Below are 16,899 nucleotides of genomic sequence, written 5' to 3'. Positions count from 1 at the left end.
GCTGCAGGGCTGTTGTAAAGTACCCTGGGGATGCTGGCTGGAGGGTTGGACTTGATGGTCTGAGAGGTCTTCTCCAGCCTCACTGGTTCTCTGGTAAGTATCCACAAGAGGTGTGTGTGCTGCTCCTGACCTGGGTTTCCCTTCTGCTGTGCAGATCCTGGAGCTGGTGAAGGGCATGCACTACCAGCTGGCCTGCCAGAAGTACTTCGAGCTGACCCACGAGGTGAGTACCACTGCTCTGGCTGGACTGCACTCTTTGTCTGGAGGAAGGCCTTGGACGTGGTGCATGGAGCCTAGAGGGTGCAGTTCCCACATCCATCCTCAACTCTCTTGCTCTGCTGGTTTTCATTTCAGTGATTTCAGAGCTTCTGCAATTTGCTGCTTTTATGCATGGAAGTTGTTAGCAGCCTGACCATTGCTAGAGGTAGTAACAGGTTGCAATTTCTTCCTGAAGATATTGACACTGCTGGACTTGGTCTGTTTTAAGTCATTTAACTTTTCCAGTGCCCTGGTTTTAATCCAATGTGTGTGGTTATATACAGTAAAAAAAAGTATTTGCTGTTTTCAGATGTACCCTAAAAAAATAAGCCAACAAGTGTAATTAAGGCTCTGACCTCCCAGCACACACACAGAGTGACTTCCCTAGCATTTTCCGACGTTTTTCAAGAGCAGTGTTTCCCTCCAAGTGCTCTTGGTGTTCACCTGAAGTGCAGGCTGCTTGAGCAGGGCTGGGAGCACCCTTTAAAGGCAGTGTCCCAGCTTCTGAGCCCCCTGAGACTGGCAGGGCAGTAATGTGTGGGGCACATATCAGAACAGCTTCCTTCTGAAGTGAAGGCTTTGCTGGTGAGGTGGTGGAGTTCTGGCTAAATGTTCAGTTACTGCATGATGGTGATGGAGCTGAGAGGATGCTGCTGCTCAGTAGCAAGTGGCAGTGAAAAGGTGCAGTTGGTTTGGCTGCTCCACTGCAGACTTACTGCTCTGTGCTGTTGGATGTGCACGTGATGGCAGGATGCTGCTGCTGGCACTGATGGAGCACAGCTGAGCTGGCTCTGTTGGGCTCCTGTCTTAGCCTGCTGTCCTCCGGGTGCTGCATTCCTGGCTGCAGGAGGTGGAGATTGCACTTCCCATCCTCGGTTTCACACTGGTGCTTGGGATTGGGGTTTATCTTGTGCAGTTCTTGCAGCTTTCAGCAGTGATCTCTGCTACCCTGGGCACGCTGGGCTTGTCCCAGCCCCTCTTTTGGGGAGACAAATGTGGTTTCAGGGTGCAGGTTCAATTGTCCTGCATGGGTAAAGCTTTGCCAGCATCCTTGTGCTGTTTATGTGTTGTGGGGTGCTCCTTGTCTTTGCTACAGCAAAGGCAGGGTGACATCCTTTGATGTCCAGCAGGAAGGGAGACAGCTGGTGATGAAAGCAAGATCTGCCCTGCTAGTGTTTGTCAAGTGATGGCTTTTGCTTTATTGAACTGCTGATTAATTTGTCCTTCACTGTGGCAGAGATGACTTCTGAACTGCAGTAACCAGTGCTGCTTCCTTCTTGCCTGCAGGTGGATGATGTGGGGTTCTCTTTGAGTCACCCTAACCAGTACTTCACAGAGAGCCAGAGGCTGCTGAGTGGTGCTAGAGAAGGAAAGAAGGAACCGAGCAGCCCAGGAAACTCCCAACAGAAGAGTGTCAGGCAGGAAAGCAAGAATGTGAGTTCTGCCCTGACCCCTTCCAGTACAGCAGCTGCTGCAGAGCTGGAGGGGCTGAAGGCTTACTTCACTGAAGACTGAGCAGCTGTGTTCTTGGGGGGTGGCTTGGGTTGGCTTTTCTTTCTCTTCTCCTTCTCCGTCCCCTGGTGCTAGGGAATGCAGCTCTTTGCTACCTGGGATGCCTTGAGTGGCTTCAGCAGGCAGGTGCTGAAGCTCTGACTGCATCCAGGGCTTGCTGGCTGCTCTGGGGCACTGTTAGGTGGCATGGGGAGGGCTGGGCAATGCCTTCCCAGTGACTGGGTGACCTGTGTCTGGCTGGCCTTTCTTTTCTTCAAAGTGGTTAACTATTTGTATCCCAGTTTGTGATCACTTTTGTAAGGTTCTTAATAAATGAATTGCAAAGCCGAAGTTGGTGTTCTTTGCCTTTTAGCTCTATTTGAGTGGTACTTGAGATCAGAATTACTCTCTGGATGAGTCTGGCTCTCCTCTGCAAGAGCAGCTGAGGGAGAAGAGCTTTGTGATGTGTATCTTGACATTGAATCCAGAGAGCATGAGTCAACGGGGCTTCGGTTCTGAGGGAGAGCCACAGCCACAGCAACCTCTGCCCTAGTCAGAGAGAAAAATAGTGCAGTGTTCAGCTCTTGTATTTGCTTCCACGCTGCAGCCCAGAGTGACCTGAAGCATAACTTGCTGGCATGTCCACAGTGATTATCAAGGGGATTTGGTGAGTTCTTCACTCCATGTAACGTGAAGAGGGGTCCCAGCACATATCACAGATGGCAGAACATCAACAGAGCTCTCATCTGAACGCTCTGTCTCATCGCTGCTGCTTTCTGCTCCTCAGCGTTTGGAACTGGCAGCAGAGCTGAGAGAATGAGGCCTTGAGTAGCGTGGGCTGGTGGGAGGTGTCCCTGCCCATGGCAGGGAGTTGGAGCTGGATGATCTTTAGGGTCCCTTCCAACCCAAACCACTCTGGGATTCTGCGATTGCTTTCCTACACTGAAGAGTTCTCCTGTGCTGAGTATTTCTGCTCATGGATGTTCTTCTGTGCCTCTGATACTTCTTCTTAGGTCAGTTTTCGATGTGGTTGTACTTCAAGCTGTGTTTCAGTTCTGATGCTCCAGGAGCTTGCTCAGTGACAGCTGCAGGATGTCGACTGCGCAGCCAGAGGCAGGAATTCACCTCTCAGTTTGGCCCTGCGTGAAGGCTGCTGCAGCTAACTTCTGTGACTGAGGACCTGCTGGTTTCAGGAGACTGTACTGAAGGTGTCTGGACATCACGTGGAGAAGGTGACCCTTGTGTTCCCTTAGCTGCAGAAGGTGAGGTGCCTCAGAGCCCTCTGCCTGCCCAGGGGCTGTGCTTGAGCCTGGGCTGCCTGAGTGCTGGTGAGGGTGACTGGGTCAGGGAATTCCCCAGGCAGTGCAGTAGGAGCAGGGATTCGGTAGCTCAGGGGTCCCAGCAGCACCCGTTTTATTCTGGTTCAATCTCTCCTGTAGTTCTAATGTTTACTAACACAGAAACCAAACAAATCTGGTAGCTGGACCATGTGTGCAGGAAAAGACAGTAAATGAAACAGATCTGAGGCAGGATTTTTCACAGCCAGTCTAAGGCATTTTCAGCTCTCACACCTTGTGGTGAACACTGAGATGAATGTTATGGCCTCATTGTGTGAGGTATAACCTGGGCCGGGCCACGCCACGGAGCCCAAAGTGCCGCGTTCCAAGCGCTTCACGTGTGCAGTACCTCGGGCTGAGGCTTCAGCTGCGGTAGGAAATCTACTGCTAAACAATACAGGGCTGCTAGAAGAGAAAAGGAGAGGTGGGCTCCACCCTCCCCTTCAGCTCCCAGAGAGAATAAACAAAGACCATCTGTGAAGTGTCAGATCTTTTGTAGGTGTCACAATTTATTGTCCCCTCTGCCTACAGATGACTGCAGTGCTGCCAGAGTCAGCCTTGGAGTTGATCACCTGCTCTTCTGTGGCACAGGATGGGGTGGGATGCCCCAAATGGAAGCCACTCCCAGCAGCCCTCTGGTAACTTCATTTAGAAAATTGTCATTTCTAGCAATCTGGAGGCACCAGGAAGCTGCCCACCCAGCCGCATGTAGAGTGTAGAGGCTTCCTTTTGTCAGGTGCTTTCCTGGACAGTCTGTAACTACTCAGTGGTCCAGAGGCTACAAACTGGAAGCCACTCAGCTCCTGTCTGTGTGCAGTGTGTGGTAGTTCATAGATTCCAGAATAGGTTGGGGTTGGAAGGGCCCTTCAAGTTCATCCAGTTCCAACCCCTTGCCTTGGGCAGGGACACCTCCTACCGGCCCAGGTTGCTCAAGGTCTCATCCACCCAGGCCTTGAACACCTCCAGCACTCGTCTTTTTTTCTGGAGCTGGGGAAGTGGCTGCAAGTTTGCTGTTGAAGGAAAGGAGGCTCACAGAGGAGGAATGTGGTGCCAGGGATTCAGGTAAGGTTACCTGGTTGGAGAGCTAAGTGTGGGGGTTAATTCAGACCATCCCTAGGAAAGACCTTCAGCTCAGAGACTGAGTCTAGAGATTCCAGTGGACCTGCACTGTACACTTTGGCATAGGAAAGGCAGGAATACCTGATTTACTCTGAGTTTACTAGGGGGAGAGTCCTGGCCAAGTGCTGCAACTATTGATACTTTGGTTTTGTTCTTCTGCAATGACAGATCTTGGAGTCAACCTGAGGCTGAAGAACAGGAGCTTAGAAAAGCGGAGGGAAAGTAAGAAGCATTCTTTTGTCACAGCAGATTGATTATCATATCGAAGTCTATGATCAAAGACATTTATTAGAACATCTGAGGGCCTTTTATAGTTGCCTGAAGATAGGTGATAGAGCACAAAAATACAAAGACCAGAGCTGTGTCAATTAGCTCATTGTAATATAGTTGGCATGATATATGAGTGAAGATAACGCTTGCAGCTGCTCTAATATAGAAACAGACATTTCTTTGCTACCCTAATTGTTTCTGTTTTCTTATCTGCAAGGTCAGGACTGCCTTGGATAGTTGATTTTCTTATACAGCATCCCAAGGCTTTGAGCTTACTTGTACAACACTTCTTTGTTACCTCCCTGATCTATTTAGGGGAACTTGCAAAGTGCTATTTCCAATTCTCGCATTCTTTTAAAGGACGGCATGAATAATATCTGAGCTCTGGCCAGCAGCTGCAAGAAAACAGTGGTTTGAACCGAGGCCACGTTGCACCGAATCCCATTCAGCCAAGGTGGACCGGTGAGAGAATTTGGGTATTTCTAGTTGAGGTGCACAGCCCTGGGAGTTTCCTGTCCCCTTTTCACTTCTCAGTAATTGCCTCAAATGCTGCTGCCAGTGAAGTGGCTGCCATCCTCTTAACAGGAACCTATGCTGCACTCATGAGAGTAAAGCCTGGGTAGATGTCAAAGCTGTCACTGTTACAGCACCACTGGGGACTGATTAAAAAGAGTAAGAGGACGGAAAGAAATAGGATTGCTTGACTGTGAGCCTCATTTTCTATGCCTGATAGAAAACCTAAAATAAAAGCACTGATGGTCTCCTCAGAGGCAGAGAGAGCCACAAGGCCCCAGGAAGGCAAGTTAAGAGCTGTGGTGGCTTGGGCCTGCTGCTGACCAGTCTGTGTGTCTCTCAGACAGGAGCGTCCTGTAGTGAACACAGAGCTTCTGAAGAAGTGGTCTAGGTTCTGGGCTTCGAATGATGATTGGAAAGTTCTGCATTCATTGACCTGATGCTCAGTTCTTTCTCTGTATCTGGCCCTAGCTGTAGCTGGCATCGCAGAGCAGTTTGGCTTGGAAGGGACCTCAGGCATCATCTTCTGCAACCACCCGTCAGGTGCAGGATGCCTCTCGACTAGACTCGGCTGCTCTAGGTGTCTTCCACCCTGGCCTTGAGCCTCCCCTGGCAGGAGGCATCCACAGCCTCCCTGGGCAGCATGTGCCACAGTCTCCCTACCCTCAGTGGAAAGAATTTCGTCCTCATCTCCAGTCTCGATCTGCTCTCCGCAAGCTTCAAACCATTACTTCTTATCCTATCGCTACGAATCCGTTTTCAAAAGTCTCTTCCCAGCTTTCTTGTAGCCCCCTTTGAGTACTGGAAGGAGTTGGAAGAAGAACTCTTTTAGTAAAAACTTGCATTGCTGTATCCTGTTTTGGAAGCTCCCAGTTGATGAAATTGACAAAATGTGCCATGTGGCACTGAGGAGGCCAGCAGAAAAGGAGCAGCTAAGTTCTCAGTGTCTCCAGAAAGGATGGATGCTGCTTCCCGTTCTCTGTGCAGAGCGTGTACCGAGCCTCACTGCGGTGCTCTTTGAGAGGTCAGAATCTGACTGCCTTTGGTTTTGCTCTGTTTAAAATGTGGTAAAAACTTCAGTAGCCTTCACTCAGTGGCTTGGGCATTGACTTGGGAAGATGTTTCCCAGGAGAGTTGCATTTTCTGGAGTGTGCTTGGCAGCATCTGCTAGCTGGTAAGAGGTCTGAGGGGCTAGAAGGGGCTGGGCTTAGCTCTGAGGAGATAAATTGATGGAACGTGCCATGGACCCACCACCAGATGCCTGCATGAACAGGGTTTCCAGGTAAGTGTCCTGTTTGGCTGGGATGATCCCACATCAGCCCTGGGCTTCAGCTGACTGCAGTTGGCTCCAGGTAGTGCTCGTAGCACCACAACCAGTATAAAGGGGGAAGTTTGGGGAGGTGGGGGAGGTTCTGTTAGAGCTTCCTGTTGGGGACCTTCTCATCCTGCTCCAGAAGACTGCCTGCCTGGGTGCTGTGCCTGCTGCCCCGCAGTGCTGTGAGTATCACTTTCTAGACTTTGCCCTTTGTTTGAAGAGTCGACTACATCCTTTTTCACTTCTCCCTGTGGGGTTTTCTCCTGTCCCCTTCTGTGCTGGGGAGGGACCATCAGGGGACAAAGGAAATGCTGGAGGTCAGCCCCTGGCACAGATTAAATGCAGACACTACATGCCCCGGGCCCTGTTTATACTTCAGCTGCCTTGGTGTGAAGGGTGGGAGGGTGGCCGAGCCCCTGTGCTCTTAGCAGTTCCAGGAGCCCTTGGAGCTGCCCCGTGGGTGCTGGGTGGAAGAAAGAAGCTCCAGGCCAGCTCGGTGAAGGAGCAGCTGCCCACTCGTGTCCCTTTCCCTGCTGGTGCCATGGGAATGCAGAGGCCAGCAGTTGCTCCCCCAGCCCTGTGCCTTCTTCCTGCCCTGCTGCTGCTAATTCATATTGTGTGCTCGGCCCGTGGTTTGTGATCCCAACAGCCTCAGGCTCTGGAGACGCCGAAGGAATGGGTGCCCGTGGGGGCAACAGGGCAGTGTGAGGCACCGGCTCCTGTCCCCCGGGCACCGTGGATGTGATGCCACAGGGGCAGCGGCTCTGACCCTCTGTGTACGAAAGCTCCGAAGCCTCGGGGCCAGAGCTGCTTCTGTTCGTTGGAACACGGTTTGTAAAAATCGACTCTCAGGAGAGGAAGAGTTTTCCTGTAACTCGGTTGCTGTTTTCTTCTTCAGCCAGAGGAGTGTAGGCGGTACGGCAAGAGAGGGGCCGCTGCCCCTGGTCTCTGCCCTGCCGAGGCCCCACCTGCGATCCCACCTCCAGGTCTGGCGTCCCCAGCAGGAGGACACGAAGGTGCTGGAGCGAGTGCGGAGGCGGTGACAAAGACGATCCAAGGCCTGGAGTCAGGCTAAGGGAGCTGGGGGGGATAAGACTGGCGAAGATTTTGGGAGCCCTCACAGCTGCCTTCCCGTACTTGAAGGGCTGCTGCACGAAGGCTGCAGAGAGACTTTTCCCACATTCTACTGTGAACTGAACCTAGGGCAGCGCAAGTGTAAGGCTAACAGAGGTTCCACGCTGGAGGAGCTCAGGCTCACGGTGAGCTCAGAGCTGTTGGGAAACGGAGTCTGTAAACTATTTTGCTCTCCTGCTGTGTCTGACTTTTTTTTTTTTTTTTTTTTAGACTTTGCGATTGAAATGGTGAAGGGGTTGAGCTTCTGCCTCCACCTGCAAGGGTGGGCGGAGTTTGGGGCGGAAAGGGCTTCCCTGGGGTTGAGTTCGGCCTCATGGACGGGACCGGGGGGGGGGAGAGGGCGGGGCACGGCACTGGCCTGGAGTTGTGCCTTCAAGTTGGTGGCTGGGCTTAAGCCACCAAGGAGGGGACGGGGCTAGAATTAAGCCACCAAGGAGGGGACGGGGCTGGACTTGTGCCTCCAGGGGTGGGGCTGGCTGGGCTGGACTTGCGCCTGTGCATCCTGGGCTTGTGCTTCTGTCGGTGGGGCCAGGCTGGACTTGTGCCTCTGCAGGCCAGGCTGGGATGGACTTGTGCCTTCCAGGGCATGGCTGCAGTTGTGCCTCTGTGGGTTGGGCTAAACTTGCATTTCCATGGGCTTGAGCCTCTTGGGGGCTCGGCTTGATTGGACTTGTGCCTCTGGGGGCCCGACTTGGCTGTAGTTGCATCTCTGCGGACTGGACTTGTGCCTCTGTGGGCTGGGGTGGACTTGAGCTTCTGGGGGCCAGGCCGAACTTGTGCCTCAAAGGACAGGGCTGGGTTGGACTTGTACCTTCAAGTTTGTGGCTGCGCTTCTGCTACCAAGGGCAGGGATGTGCTGGGTTTGTGCCTTCATGTGTTGGGGTGGGCTGCACTTGTACCTTTTTGGGCCTGGCTGGGCTGGACTTGCGCCCTGCAAACTGGACTTGTGCCTCTGTGGGCTGGGCTGGATTTGCGCCTCTGCCCACAGAGGCGCAAGTCTAATCCACAGAGCTGCCAGTCTGGCCCAGCCTGTGGAGGCCCAAGCGAGTCCCGGCTCTCAGAGATGCAAGTCCAGTCCACCCCTGCCCATCTTGGAGGCACGAGTCCAGCCCAACCCACAGAAACCCGAGCCCTCAGGGGCACAAGTTCAGCCCTGCCCTGCCCATCTCAGAGGCGCAAGTCCATCCCAGCCCTTGGAGGCCCAAGTGGCTTGGCCACGGGTTTTAGGAACATGTTCAGAGATGGGGACTCCACGCCTCCTTGGGCAGCCTGTGCCAGTCCCTGAGGGGGTGTGATGACTTGAACTGAAGGAACAAATGGTGCTGAACATAAGCAGGGTCAGAAGGCAACATCCAACAACTCACAGCTCTAAATGACTTGGGGTTTCTAACAGAAAAAATCCTGAAATCACAGAGTCAGAATACTAGAATGGGTCGGGTTGGAAGGGACCTCCTGGATCATCCAGTGCCAACCTTCTGCTATGGGCAGGGACACCTCCCACCAGCCCAGGTTGCTCAAGGCCTCATCCATCCTGGCCTTGGACACCTTCAGGGAGGGGACATCCACAGCTACCCTGGACAGCCTGTTCCAGTGTCTCCCCACCCTCATACTGAGTTAGAATCACGACCTTGGGGGCTTTTGAGGTCTGTCATGTTCTAGAAGTGGGGTTTTGTATTGGGTTTTGGTTTTAGGTCAGAAACCCCTGGAACTGTGGAATATGAAAGTCTGTTCCTAGCACACCTGAACTTCATCTGGAAGGGCTTCATCAATATGCCTTCAGTGGCCAAGTTTGTCATCAAGGCTTACCCGGTGTCTGGCTCCTTTGACTATTTGACAGAGGTATTTCTATTGACTGCAGAGGAAATTAACCATTCATTCATTAACTGTGGGGACTTGTTCCACTTGTGGGCTGCTAATAATTCAGTGATGAAAGGCGATGAAGGACATGGACCTGTTGGAGAGGGTCCAGAGGAGGCCACAAAGATGATCAGAGGGCTGGAGAACCTCTGCTGTGGGGACAGGCTGAGAGAGTTGGGGCTGTTCAGCCTGGAGAGGAGAAGGCTCCAGGGAGACCTTAAGGCTGTATTTCAGTATCTGCAGGGGACACACGGGAAGGCTGCCTGAGGGCGCTGCTGGCTCCTGGGGAGCAACTCAGCACCCAGCACCCTTAGGTCTCTGAAGAGCCAAGAAAATGAAGCATGTTTTGAATGCCTGAAACAGGTCCTGTGCAAAGGGCTTACAGCAGTTCGTATGCTGTGTTCAGAGTTCTCTTGTCCTTGCTCCTAGGATTTACCTGACAGTATCCAAGTAGGTGGCAGGATCTCTCCTCACACTGTCTGGGAGTATGTAGAGAAGATCAAAGCTTCAGGGACCAAGGTAAGATGCTTGCTTGGTGGAGAGCTGCTCTTGCCATGAGCCCTGTTCACCCTAAAATCTTCATTGCCTTCTTTGCCCTGGGGTATCTGAGACACACCTGACAGTTGTGGGTGACTGGTGTGTGTGTTTGGAGTGAGATAGGTGGCAGCTCCTGGGCTTGATGTTCTTATCACCTAACCTTAGCCTGCCATTTGCTGCTAAGGAACACTTGGATTCATGGAATGGTTTGGGTAGGAAAAGCTCTCCGAGATCATCTGGCCAGCCAGAAACCCAACCCCACCATGGCCCCAAGTGCCATGGCCACACCTTTCTGGAACAACTGCAGGGATGGGGACTCCACCACCTCCCTGGGCAGCCTCTGCCAGTCCCTCACCACTCTTACAGCAAAGAAGTTTTTCCTCCTCTCCAACCTAACCCATTCCTGGCACAATTCCAGGCCAGTTCCTCTCCTTCTGTCACCTGAGCCTAGGGAGCAGAGCCCGACCCCCAGCTCACTGCAGCCTCCTCTCAGGGAGCTGCAGAGAGCAATGAGGTCTTCCCTCAGCCTCCTCTTCTCCACACTGAACACCCCCAGCTCCCTCAGCTGCTCCTCCTCAACCCTGTTCTCCAGACCCTTCCCCAGCTCTTTTGCCCTTCTCTGGACCTGTACCAGCCCTCAGTGTCTTCCCTGGAGGAAGGCCCCAAAACTGACCCCAGCACTGAACCCAGCCAGGGGTGGGACTGGATGATCTCCAGAGGTCCTTTCCAACCCCTACCATGCTGGGGTTTTGTGATTCCATCTCAAGGTGTGTTGTTTTGCATTTGCCTTTGCTGCCCTTCCCAAAGCTCAGCTGAGGTCCCTCTCGGTGACAGCCAACCTTCTATCAGCCCTTGGTTATGTGCCACCTCATGGCACCTCCTGTCTCATCTCCAATTTACTCAGGAAGCCTTTAAAGAGCATCAGCCCCAGGCTCTGGTCATAATTCTGGGGCTGCATGCTGCTCTTCTCCCACTTCCAGTGGCTCTCTTGGACGCAGAAGCTTTGCCCTCTCCCTGGAGGTATTCCAGGCCACGCTGGTTGAGACCTTGAGCAACCTGGGCTGGTGGGAGGTGTCCCTGCCCATGGTCGGGGGTTGGGACCGGGTGATCTTGAACGTCCCTTCCACCCCAGTCTCTGAATGGGTGAATGCCTGCAGTCAGCACTGTCCCTTGTCCCTGTTCCTGCCCCAGGAGATCTGTGTGGTTCGCTTCACCCCTGTGACCGAGGAGGATCAGATCTCCTACGCCTTGCTCTTCGCCTACTTCAGCAGCAGGAAGCGCTACGGCGTGGCTGCCAACAACATGAAGCAGGTGAAAGATTTGTACCTCATCCCCCTGGGCTCCTCTGACAAAGTCCCACATCACCTGGTGCCTTTTGATGGGCCTGGTAAGTACAGGCTTGGGGGTTGGAGCTTTACTGTCACAACTCTGAGCTGCTGGAGAGCAGCACAGAGGAGCGAGAGGGACCTGGGGTCCTGGTGGCCAGCAGGATGCCCCTGAGCCAGCAGTGTGCCCTGGTGGCCAAGAAGGCCAGGGGCAGCCTGGGATGGATTAGAAGCGGGGTGGTGAGCATGTCCAGAGAAGCTCTCCTGCTCCTCTGCTCTGCCCTGCTGAGGGCACATCTGGAATATTGTGTCCAGTTCTGGGCCCCTCAGCTCAGGAAGGACCCCAGGGAACTGCTGAAGAGAGTCCAGCACACAGCTACAGAGCTGCTGCAGGCAGTGGTACATCTCCCTGTGAGGCCAGGCTGAGGGAGCTGGGGCATGGAGCTGCGAGCAGAGGAGCCTGAGGGCTACCCTCATTGCTGGGGATAAAGATGTGCAGGGCTGGAGCCAGGCTCTGCTCAGGGATGGCCAAGGACAGGCCAAGGGGCAAGGGCTGCAAGCTGGAGCAGAAGAGGTGCCAGGGGAACCGAAGGGAAAACGTTTTCCCTGTGAGGATGCTGAGCCCTGAAGCAGGCTGCCCAGGGAGGTTGTGGAGTCTCCTTCTCTGGAACCTTTCCAAACTCACCTGGATGTGTTCCTGTGTGCCCTGCCCTGGGTGCCCCTGCTGTAGGCAGGCCCTAAGCAGAGACTCAGCTGCTTCTGCTTTCTGTGCAGGGATTGAAGTCCACCGACCCAACTTGTTGCTGGGGTTGATCATCCGCCAGAAGATGAAGAGGCAGATCCCTGCTGTGGCCACTGCTGCTGCTGGCTTTGTGGATGAACCTGCTGAGAGCACCTTGAACTCCCTGCCACCAGAGAAGAAAAGCAAGCCAAGCAAACCTGAAGTCTCTCATCATGAGCTGGGCCTGGAGGAAGAGGAGGAAAACGATTTCTTTAACTCCTTCACAACAGTGCTGCACAAGCAGAGGAACAAACCTCAGCAGGCCAGCACCGAGGATGCTGCAGCAGTGACTGAGCCCCTGGTGGAAAGTACCAAGCACGAACCACCAAAGCCTCTCAGATTTCTGCCTGGGGTCCTGGTTGGGTGGGAAAATCAACCTTCGGCTCTGGAGCTGGCAAATAAACCCCTGCCAGTGGATGACATTCTTCAAAGCCTCTTGGGCACCATGGGGCAGGCTTTGGAGCCCAGCAAGGCAGAAGCAAGCTCCAGTGAAAACATTCCCCTGCTGAACGAGCAGGCAGCCTCCAAAGAGGAGGATGTGGACATTGCTGAGGCAACTCCTGAGGGCAGTGAGGCAAAGGATGCTTTGGATGACCCCCCAGAACCCAGCAATGCTACTGCAGCTGTGGATGCAGCAGCTGGAGGGACCTCAAGTGCTTTGAGGAGCGCAGGACCCTTGCTGGGGTTGAGTCTTAAGGGGAAGCCTCCAGATGTCTCCACGGATGCATTTTTAGCTCATCTGTCTGCTGAGAACAAAGACACTGAAGAGGGTAAAGAAAATGACCCAAAGAGGCAGCTGCCTGACAAGGACACTGCTGCCCAGGAAGTCAGAAGGACCACAAATTCCAGCTTCTTCTCCTCCTCCAACACAGGGAAAAAACCCAATGAGAACCCCCTTGCAGCAGGCTGCACCGAAGGTGCCATTGCCACCACCTCTAAAGCCTCTCCCTTCATTAACCTTAAGAGGGACCCACGGCAGGCAGCCGGCCGCAGCCAGCTGGCCACAGAGAGCAAGGAAGGGGAGGCCAGCAGGGGAGAGGAGCGCCAGGGGCCGCGGGGGGCTGAGCAGGCAGAGGCAGACTGCAAGCAGCCTGCTGCAGAAGTGGCCCTGAAGCCCTGCCAGGGAGACGCTCAGGGCGGCGAGGCGCAGCAGGGCCCTGCTGCAGCCCAGGCAGAGGCTGCAGCTGCAGATGCCAAGCAGCCCCAGGAGGATGCCCTGCTGCAGAGCATGGAGGCAGTGGCTGCCTTCAGGAGAGGCCCAGCAGCAGCTGTAGCTTGCTCGGAAGTGGAGAATCCTCCTCGCTTGGAATTCCTCCCCCAGGGCCCCAGCCCTGTCCCAGGCAGCAGCTTCCCACCTGCCAGAGCCACCCATCAGAGCTTCCAACACGCCAAGCCCACCCCAGCTGGGTTTCAGTTCCAGGCCCCTGCCCCCCCCAGCTTCCCCCCGCAGAGCAGCCCCATGTTTACCTTCCCCCCTCACCTGCCACCGCTGCCGCTTCCTCCTCCTGCCTTTGGCTTTCCTCAGAGCCCCATGCTGCCCTGGCCGCCGGTAGCTCATCTGGCAGGGCAGCCCCCACCCTTCACAGGCCCTATGGCCCCAGGGCTCCCACCCGGGAGCTCTGCTCACAAGCAGGCCAGGTTCCCAGGCCCGGAGAGTTTCTTTGGCAGCAAAGAGGGTAGGAGGCCGGAGAGGCGGCACAGCGACCCGTGGGGCAGGCAGGAGCAGCCCCAGCACCTGGAGAGGGCCTTCAGCAGGGGCAAGAGTGAGCAGCACAGGCAGAGGTTCTACAGTGAGTCTCAGCAGAAGAAGGAGAGGCATGAGAAGGAGTGGAGCTGGGAGCAGGAGGCTGAGAGGAACAGGCGCAGGGACAGGACCCAGGAGAGGGAGAGGAAGGGCAGAGAGGAAGGGCAGCGAGACAAGGAGCGAGTGCGGTCCCCGCACACTGCCGAAGGGAAGAGCCCCAGAGAGACTAAGAACCCTGAAAAAAAGGGGGAGAAGCCCAAACCCGAGGAGGACAAAGAGAAGGAGAAGAGCAAAGAGAAGCATAGGGAGAGGGAGAGTGAGAAGAGCAGAGACAGACACAGGGACCACAGCGACCGAAGCAAAAGCAAGAGGTGAAAGGCTGCAGTCAGACAAATCCCATGTCGAGAACCTTTCCCAGGTAGGGCCTCAATCTTTGTCTAAAAGAGAGGAGAAAAGAAGAACACAACCCCCAAAAGCCTGCTAGGATCGTGCCATTTTTTTAATCCATTCTGGGCGTTCTGCAGACCTCGGTCTGCGGCCTCGGTACCACCCAAGGTGCAAAGCCTCAGGTCCTTTGCTCACAAGACCGACTACAAGTAGGGACTGGAACGCTTTTAACGACTTCTCCGTTGCTCTACGGTTCCAAATTTTCACTGCTTCTGAAGCTTGGGAGATTTGGGGTTGTTTCTTTGGTCCTAGCTGAGGCTTTCCTCGAATCCTGGAAATTTTAGTTGCTGCCTTTTGTGCTCTCTTCTAGTTTAAAGTCATTTTAACAGTGGATTTCAGGCTCTAAAATTCCTTTTTGTTTGTTCTGCACTGATTGTAATGCTTCACAATTCCCACCCATCAGAATCCTTTGGGGTTTTTTTTTAATACAATTCCCACCCATCAAAATCCATTTGTGTTTTTAGTACTCACAATTCCCACCTGTCAAAATCCATTGGGGTTTTTTAATACTCAGAGTTCCCACCTGTCAAAATCCATTTTTTTTGTCTAATAACTCCAATTCTCCAGCCATCAAAACCCATCTTTCATTTCCAAAGTCTCCACACCTCCTCCCACCACCTGACCCCCACTCAGTGCTACACAGAAGTAGTTTTCTGTTGAACTCTCTCAATCAGCTACTAAAATCAATTCGGTTTTCTTTCAGTCCCTTTTCTCGTCATCTGAACGGGTTTGGGAGCAGAGATTGGGAGGCTGAGCTGCTGGAATTTTTTTGATTGCTTTAAGCTGGACTTGTTTTACTGACAGAAAACAACATTTTTAAGCTAAAAAGAAAAAAGAACCAGATTTCTAGCAGTGAATTAATTTCTCTTACCCTTTCCTTCCATCCCATTCTTTCATTTCTTCACCTATTTTTCTTCTCTCCCACCCCTTTTCCTTCTCTCCCTGCCACGTTCCTGCCCTGCCTGTGAGTGGTGCTCCCCGGAGCATATACGTGGCCTTTGTGTTTTGCTACCCTTTTTACTGTACAATGTAAATATTTTAAGGGATATTTTGATTCTGAACCGATAAAACTTTCTCACATACTGCCTGTGCTCTGCTTTCCTGCCTGCCACACCACAAGGGAAAACCTGGGGCTGCACCTCCTGCCCGGGGCCTTCTGGGTTTGGGCTGGGAGAAGGGCAGTAGGTTGGCTCCAGAGTGCCACATCTGTTGCATACTCCATGGCTTGGCTCTTCCCCATTTGGGGGCTGAATGGATTTATGGACCTATGAACTTGACCTCTTGTAAAGGCTCTTCACCACTTCCCCATTAATTTCTCTGGTTCCCACTGTGAACATTGAACACTTCTGCTCTCATCAGCTGGATCTTCCTGGAGTCCTGGAAGAGCACCACGTCCTTGACCTTGCCAACGAAGCCCTTCTGGAAGAGCCCTCTGGTGACCTCGCTGACCTTCCTGCTCAGCTCGAAGTCCCCCAGGTAGCAGATGCCGCTGTAGTTGAGCACAGTGTACGTCCTGTGGGGGTTGATGTCTTCAAAGACCACCAGCTCCTCGTCCAGGTACACCTTGATGCAGGTTTGGTTTTGCAGGATGGTGACCAAGTGCAGATGGGCTGCTGCCTGTCGGCGAGAGGGACAGAGATCCTCTCCCCAAGGTTCACCACCACTTTCAGCCTTCCCTTGGCCAGGCCGACGGCCAGGAAGTCATCGTCCTCATCCTGCCCTTCCCCCATCCAGGCCAGCAGACCCTCAGCGTGGCTGGTGCTGACGTTGAGGGAGATGTGGCTCTGCTGCAGGTCCCTGCGGGGGTAGAGAGGGTCTCTGTACTTGATGTAGGAGCTGCCGACAAACTGCGATGAAGAAGGAGACTCTTCTGCGCAGAACCTCCCTGCCCAGCCCAGGGAGCGGAGGCAGGCCAAGGAAGGTAGAGGGCCCGTGACCCGCACTTGCCGCGTGTGCAGAGGCCATGCTGCTGGCAGGTGCTGCCCGCCCGTGACTGTTCTGCAAGCTGCACAGTCCAAGCGTGTTTCTTTTAACAGGAAAAACATTGCTTGGGGAACAAAAATCCCCATTCTGATTGGATGCTACAAAGAAGAAGTGTAGGGAAAGCACCAAAATATTCTGATCTTGGCCATCACTTCATTAACTCTTGCATAGCTGGGGGAAGGAAAAGGCCTTCTGCACTAATCCCCAGCAGAAAGCTCCTTTACATCTGCTGCCTACTAAGAATACTTCTGAGTCCTTCAGCAGTCTAATTCTGGCTGGGTTGGAGGGGATTAGGTGGAGGCAAACCAAATGAGATGGACAATTGGCACCTTTAAGTACACAAGTTCCTCCTCATGTTCAGATGAACTTCTGATATTCCATTCTGTACTCCTTGCCCCCTGTCCTGTCCCTGGGCACCACTGAACCAAGCCTGACCCCCACCTCTGCAGTATTGATCAGCACTGATAAGATCCCCTCAGGCTGCTCCTCTGCAGACTCTCAGCCCCAGGGCTCTCAGCCTTTGTTCCTCTCAGAGCTGCTCCAGGCCCCTCAGCAGCTTTGGAGCCCTTTGGAGCAAGTGGAGTTTAACTGAGCAAAAGGTTCAAATATTTTGAAAAATACTAAAAGAGGAAATGGAAAAAGGAGCCTGAGAAGGGATCTCATTAATGCTGATCAATAGCTAAGGGTAGGAGGCAAGAAGATGGAGCCAGATTCTGACTGCTGTCCACTGACAGGACAAGAGGTAATGGACATCTTTGTTCTCCAGCACTCCTGGATCATAGAATCCT

General features: G+C 53.5%; 2 protein-coding genes across 2 annotated transcripts in view; both read left to right on the top strand.

Annotated features, from left to right (window-relative positions):
- The window catches only part of PRIM2 (DNA primase subunit 2), a 36,115-nt gene extending 34,334 nt beyond the window's left edge, over window positions 1-1,781 (top strand). Inside the window, exons 12-13 of the mRNA XM_054399094.1 lie at window positions 155-223; window positions 1,546-1,781. Of these exons, the coding sequence (XP_054255069.1) occupies window positions 155-223; window positions 1,546-1,773 (297 nt within the window). The 3' untranslated portion in view covers window positions 1,774-1,781. The remainder of the gene's footprint in view (window positions 1-154; window positions 224-1,545) is intronic.
- Window positions 1,782-6,229: 4,448 nt separating this feature from the next.
- LOC128979283 (PHD finger protein 3-like) lies at window positions 6,230-14,430 on the top strand. The gene is made up of 9 exons (XM_054397496.1): window positions 6,230-6,270; window positions 6,482-6,485; window positions 7,202-7,361; window positions 7,447-7,562; window positions 8,426-8,502; window positions 9,129-9,276; window positions 9,724-9,813; window positions 11,023-11,218; window positions 11,931-14,430. The coding sequence occupies exons 1-9, from the start codon at window positions 6,230-6,232 to the stop codon at window positions 14,054-14,056; spliced, it is 2,958 nt and encodes a 985-aa protein (XP_054253471.1). The 3' UTR covers window positions 14,057-14,430.
- Window positions 14,431-16,899: the final 2,469 nt, after the last annotated feature.

Source organism: Indicator indicator, chromosome 2, assembly GCF_027791375.1.
Source record: "Indicator indicator isolate 239-I01 chromosome 2, UM_Iind_1.1, whole genome shotgun sequence".
Taxonomy (NCBI): domain Eukaryota; kingdom Metazoa; phylum Chordata; class Aves; order Piciformes; family Indicatoridae; genus Indicator; species Indicator indicator.
This window is presented reverse-complemented; position numbering and strand designations above follow the sequence as displayed.

What these genes read in the sequence shown, in the direction of transcription:
- LOC128979283 (XM_054397496.1), top strand. Translation starts at nt 6,230, where the DNA reads ATGGACCCACCACCAGATGCCTGCATGAACAGGGTTTCCAG. An exon ending in GAGTCCCGGCTCTCAGAGAT is followed by an intron (nt 8,503 to 9,128) that starts GCAAGTCCAGTC and finishes TTTTGGTTTTAG; the next exon opens with GTCAGAAACCCCTGGAACTG. An exon ending in CCTTTGACTATTTGACAGAG is followed by an intron (nt 9,277 to 9,723) that starts GTATTTCTATTG and finishes CCTTGCTCCTAG; the next exon opens with GATTTACCTGACAGTATCCA.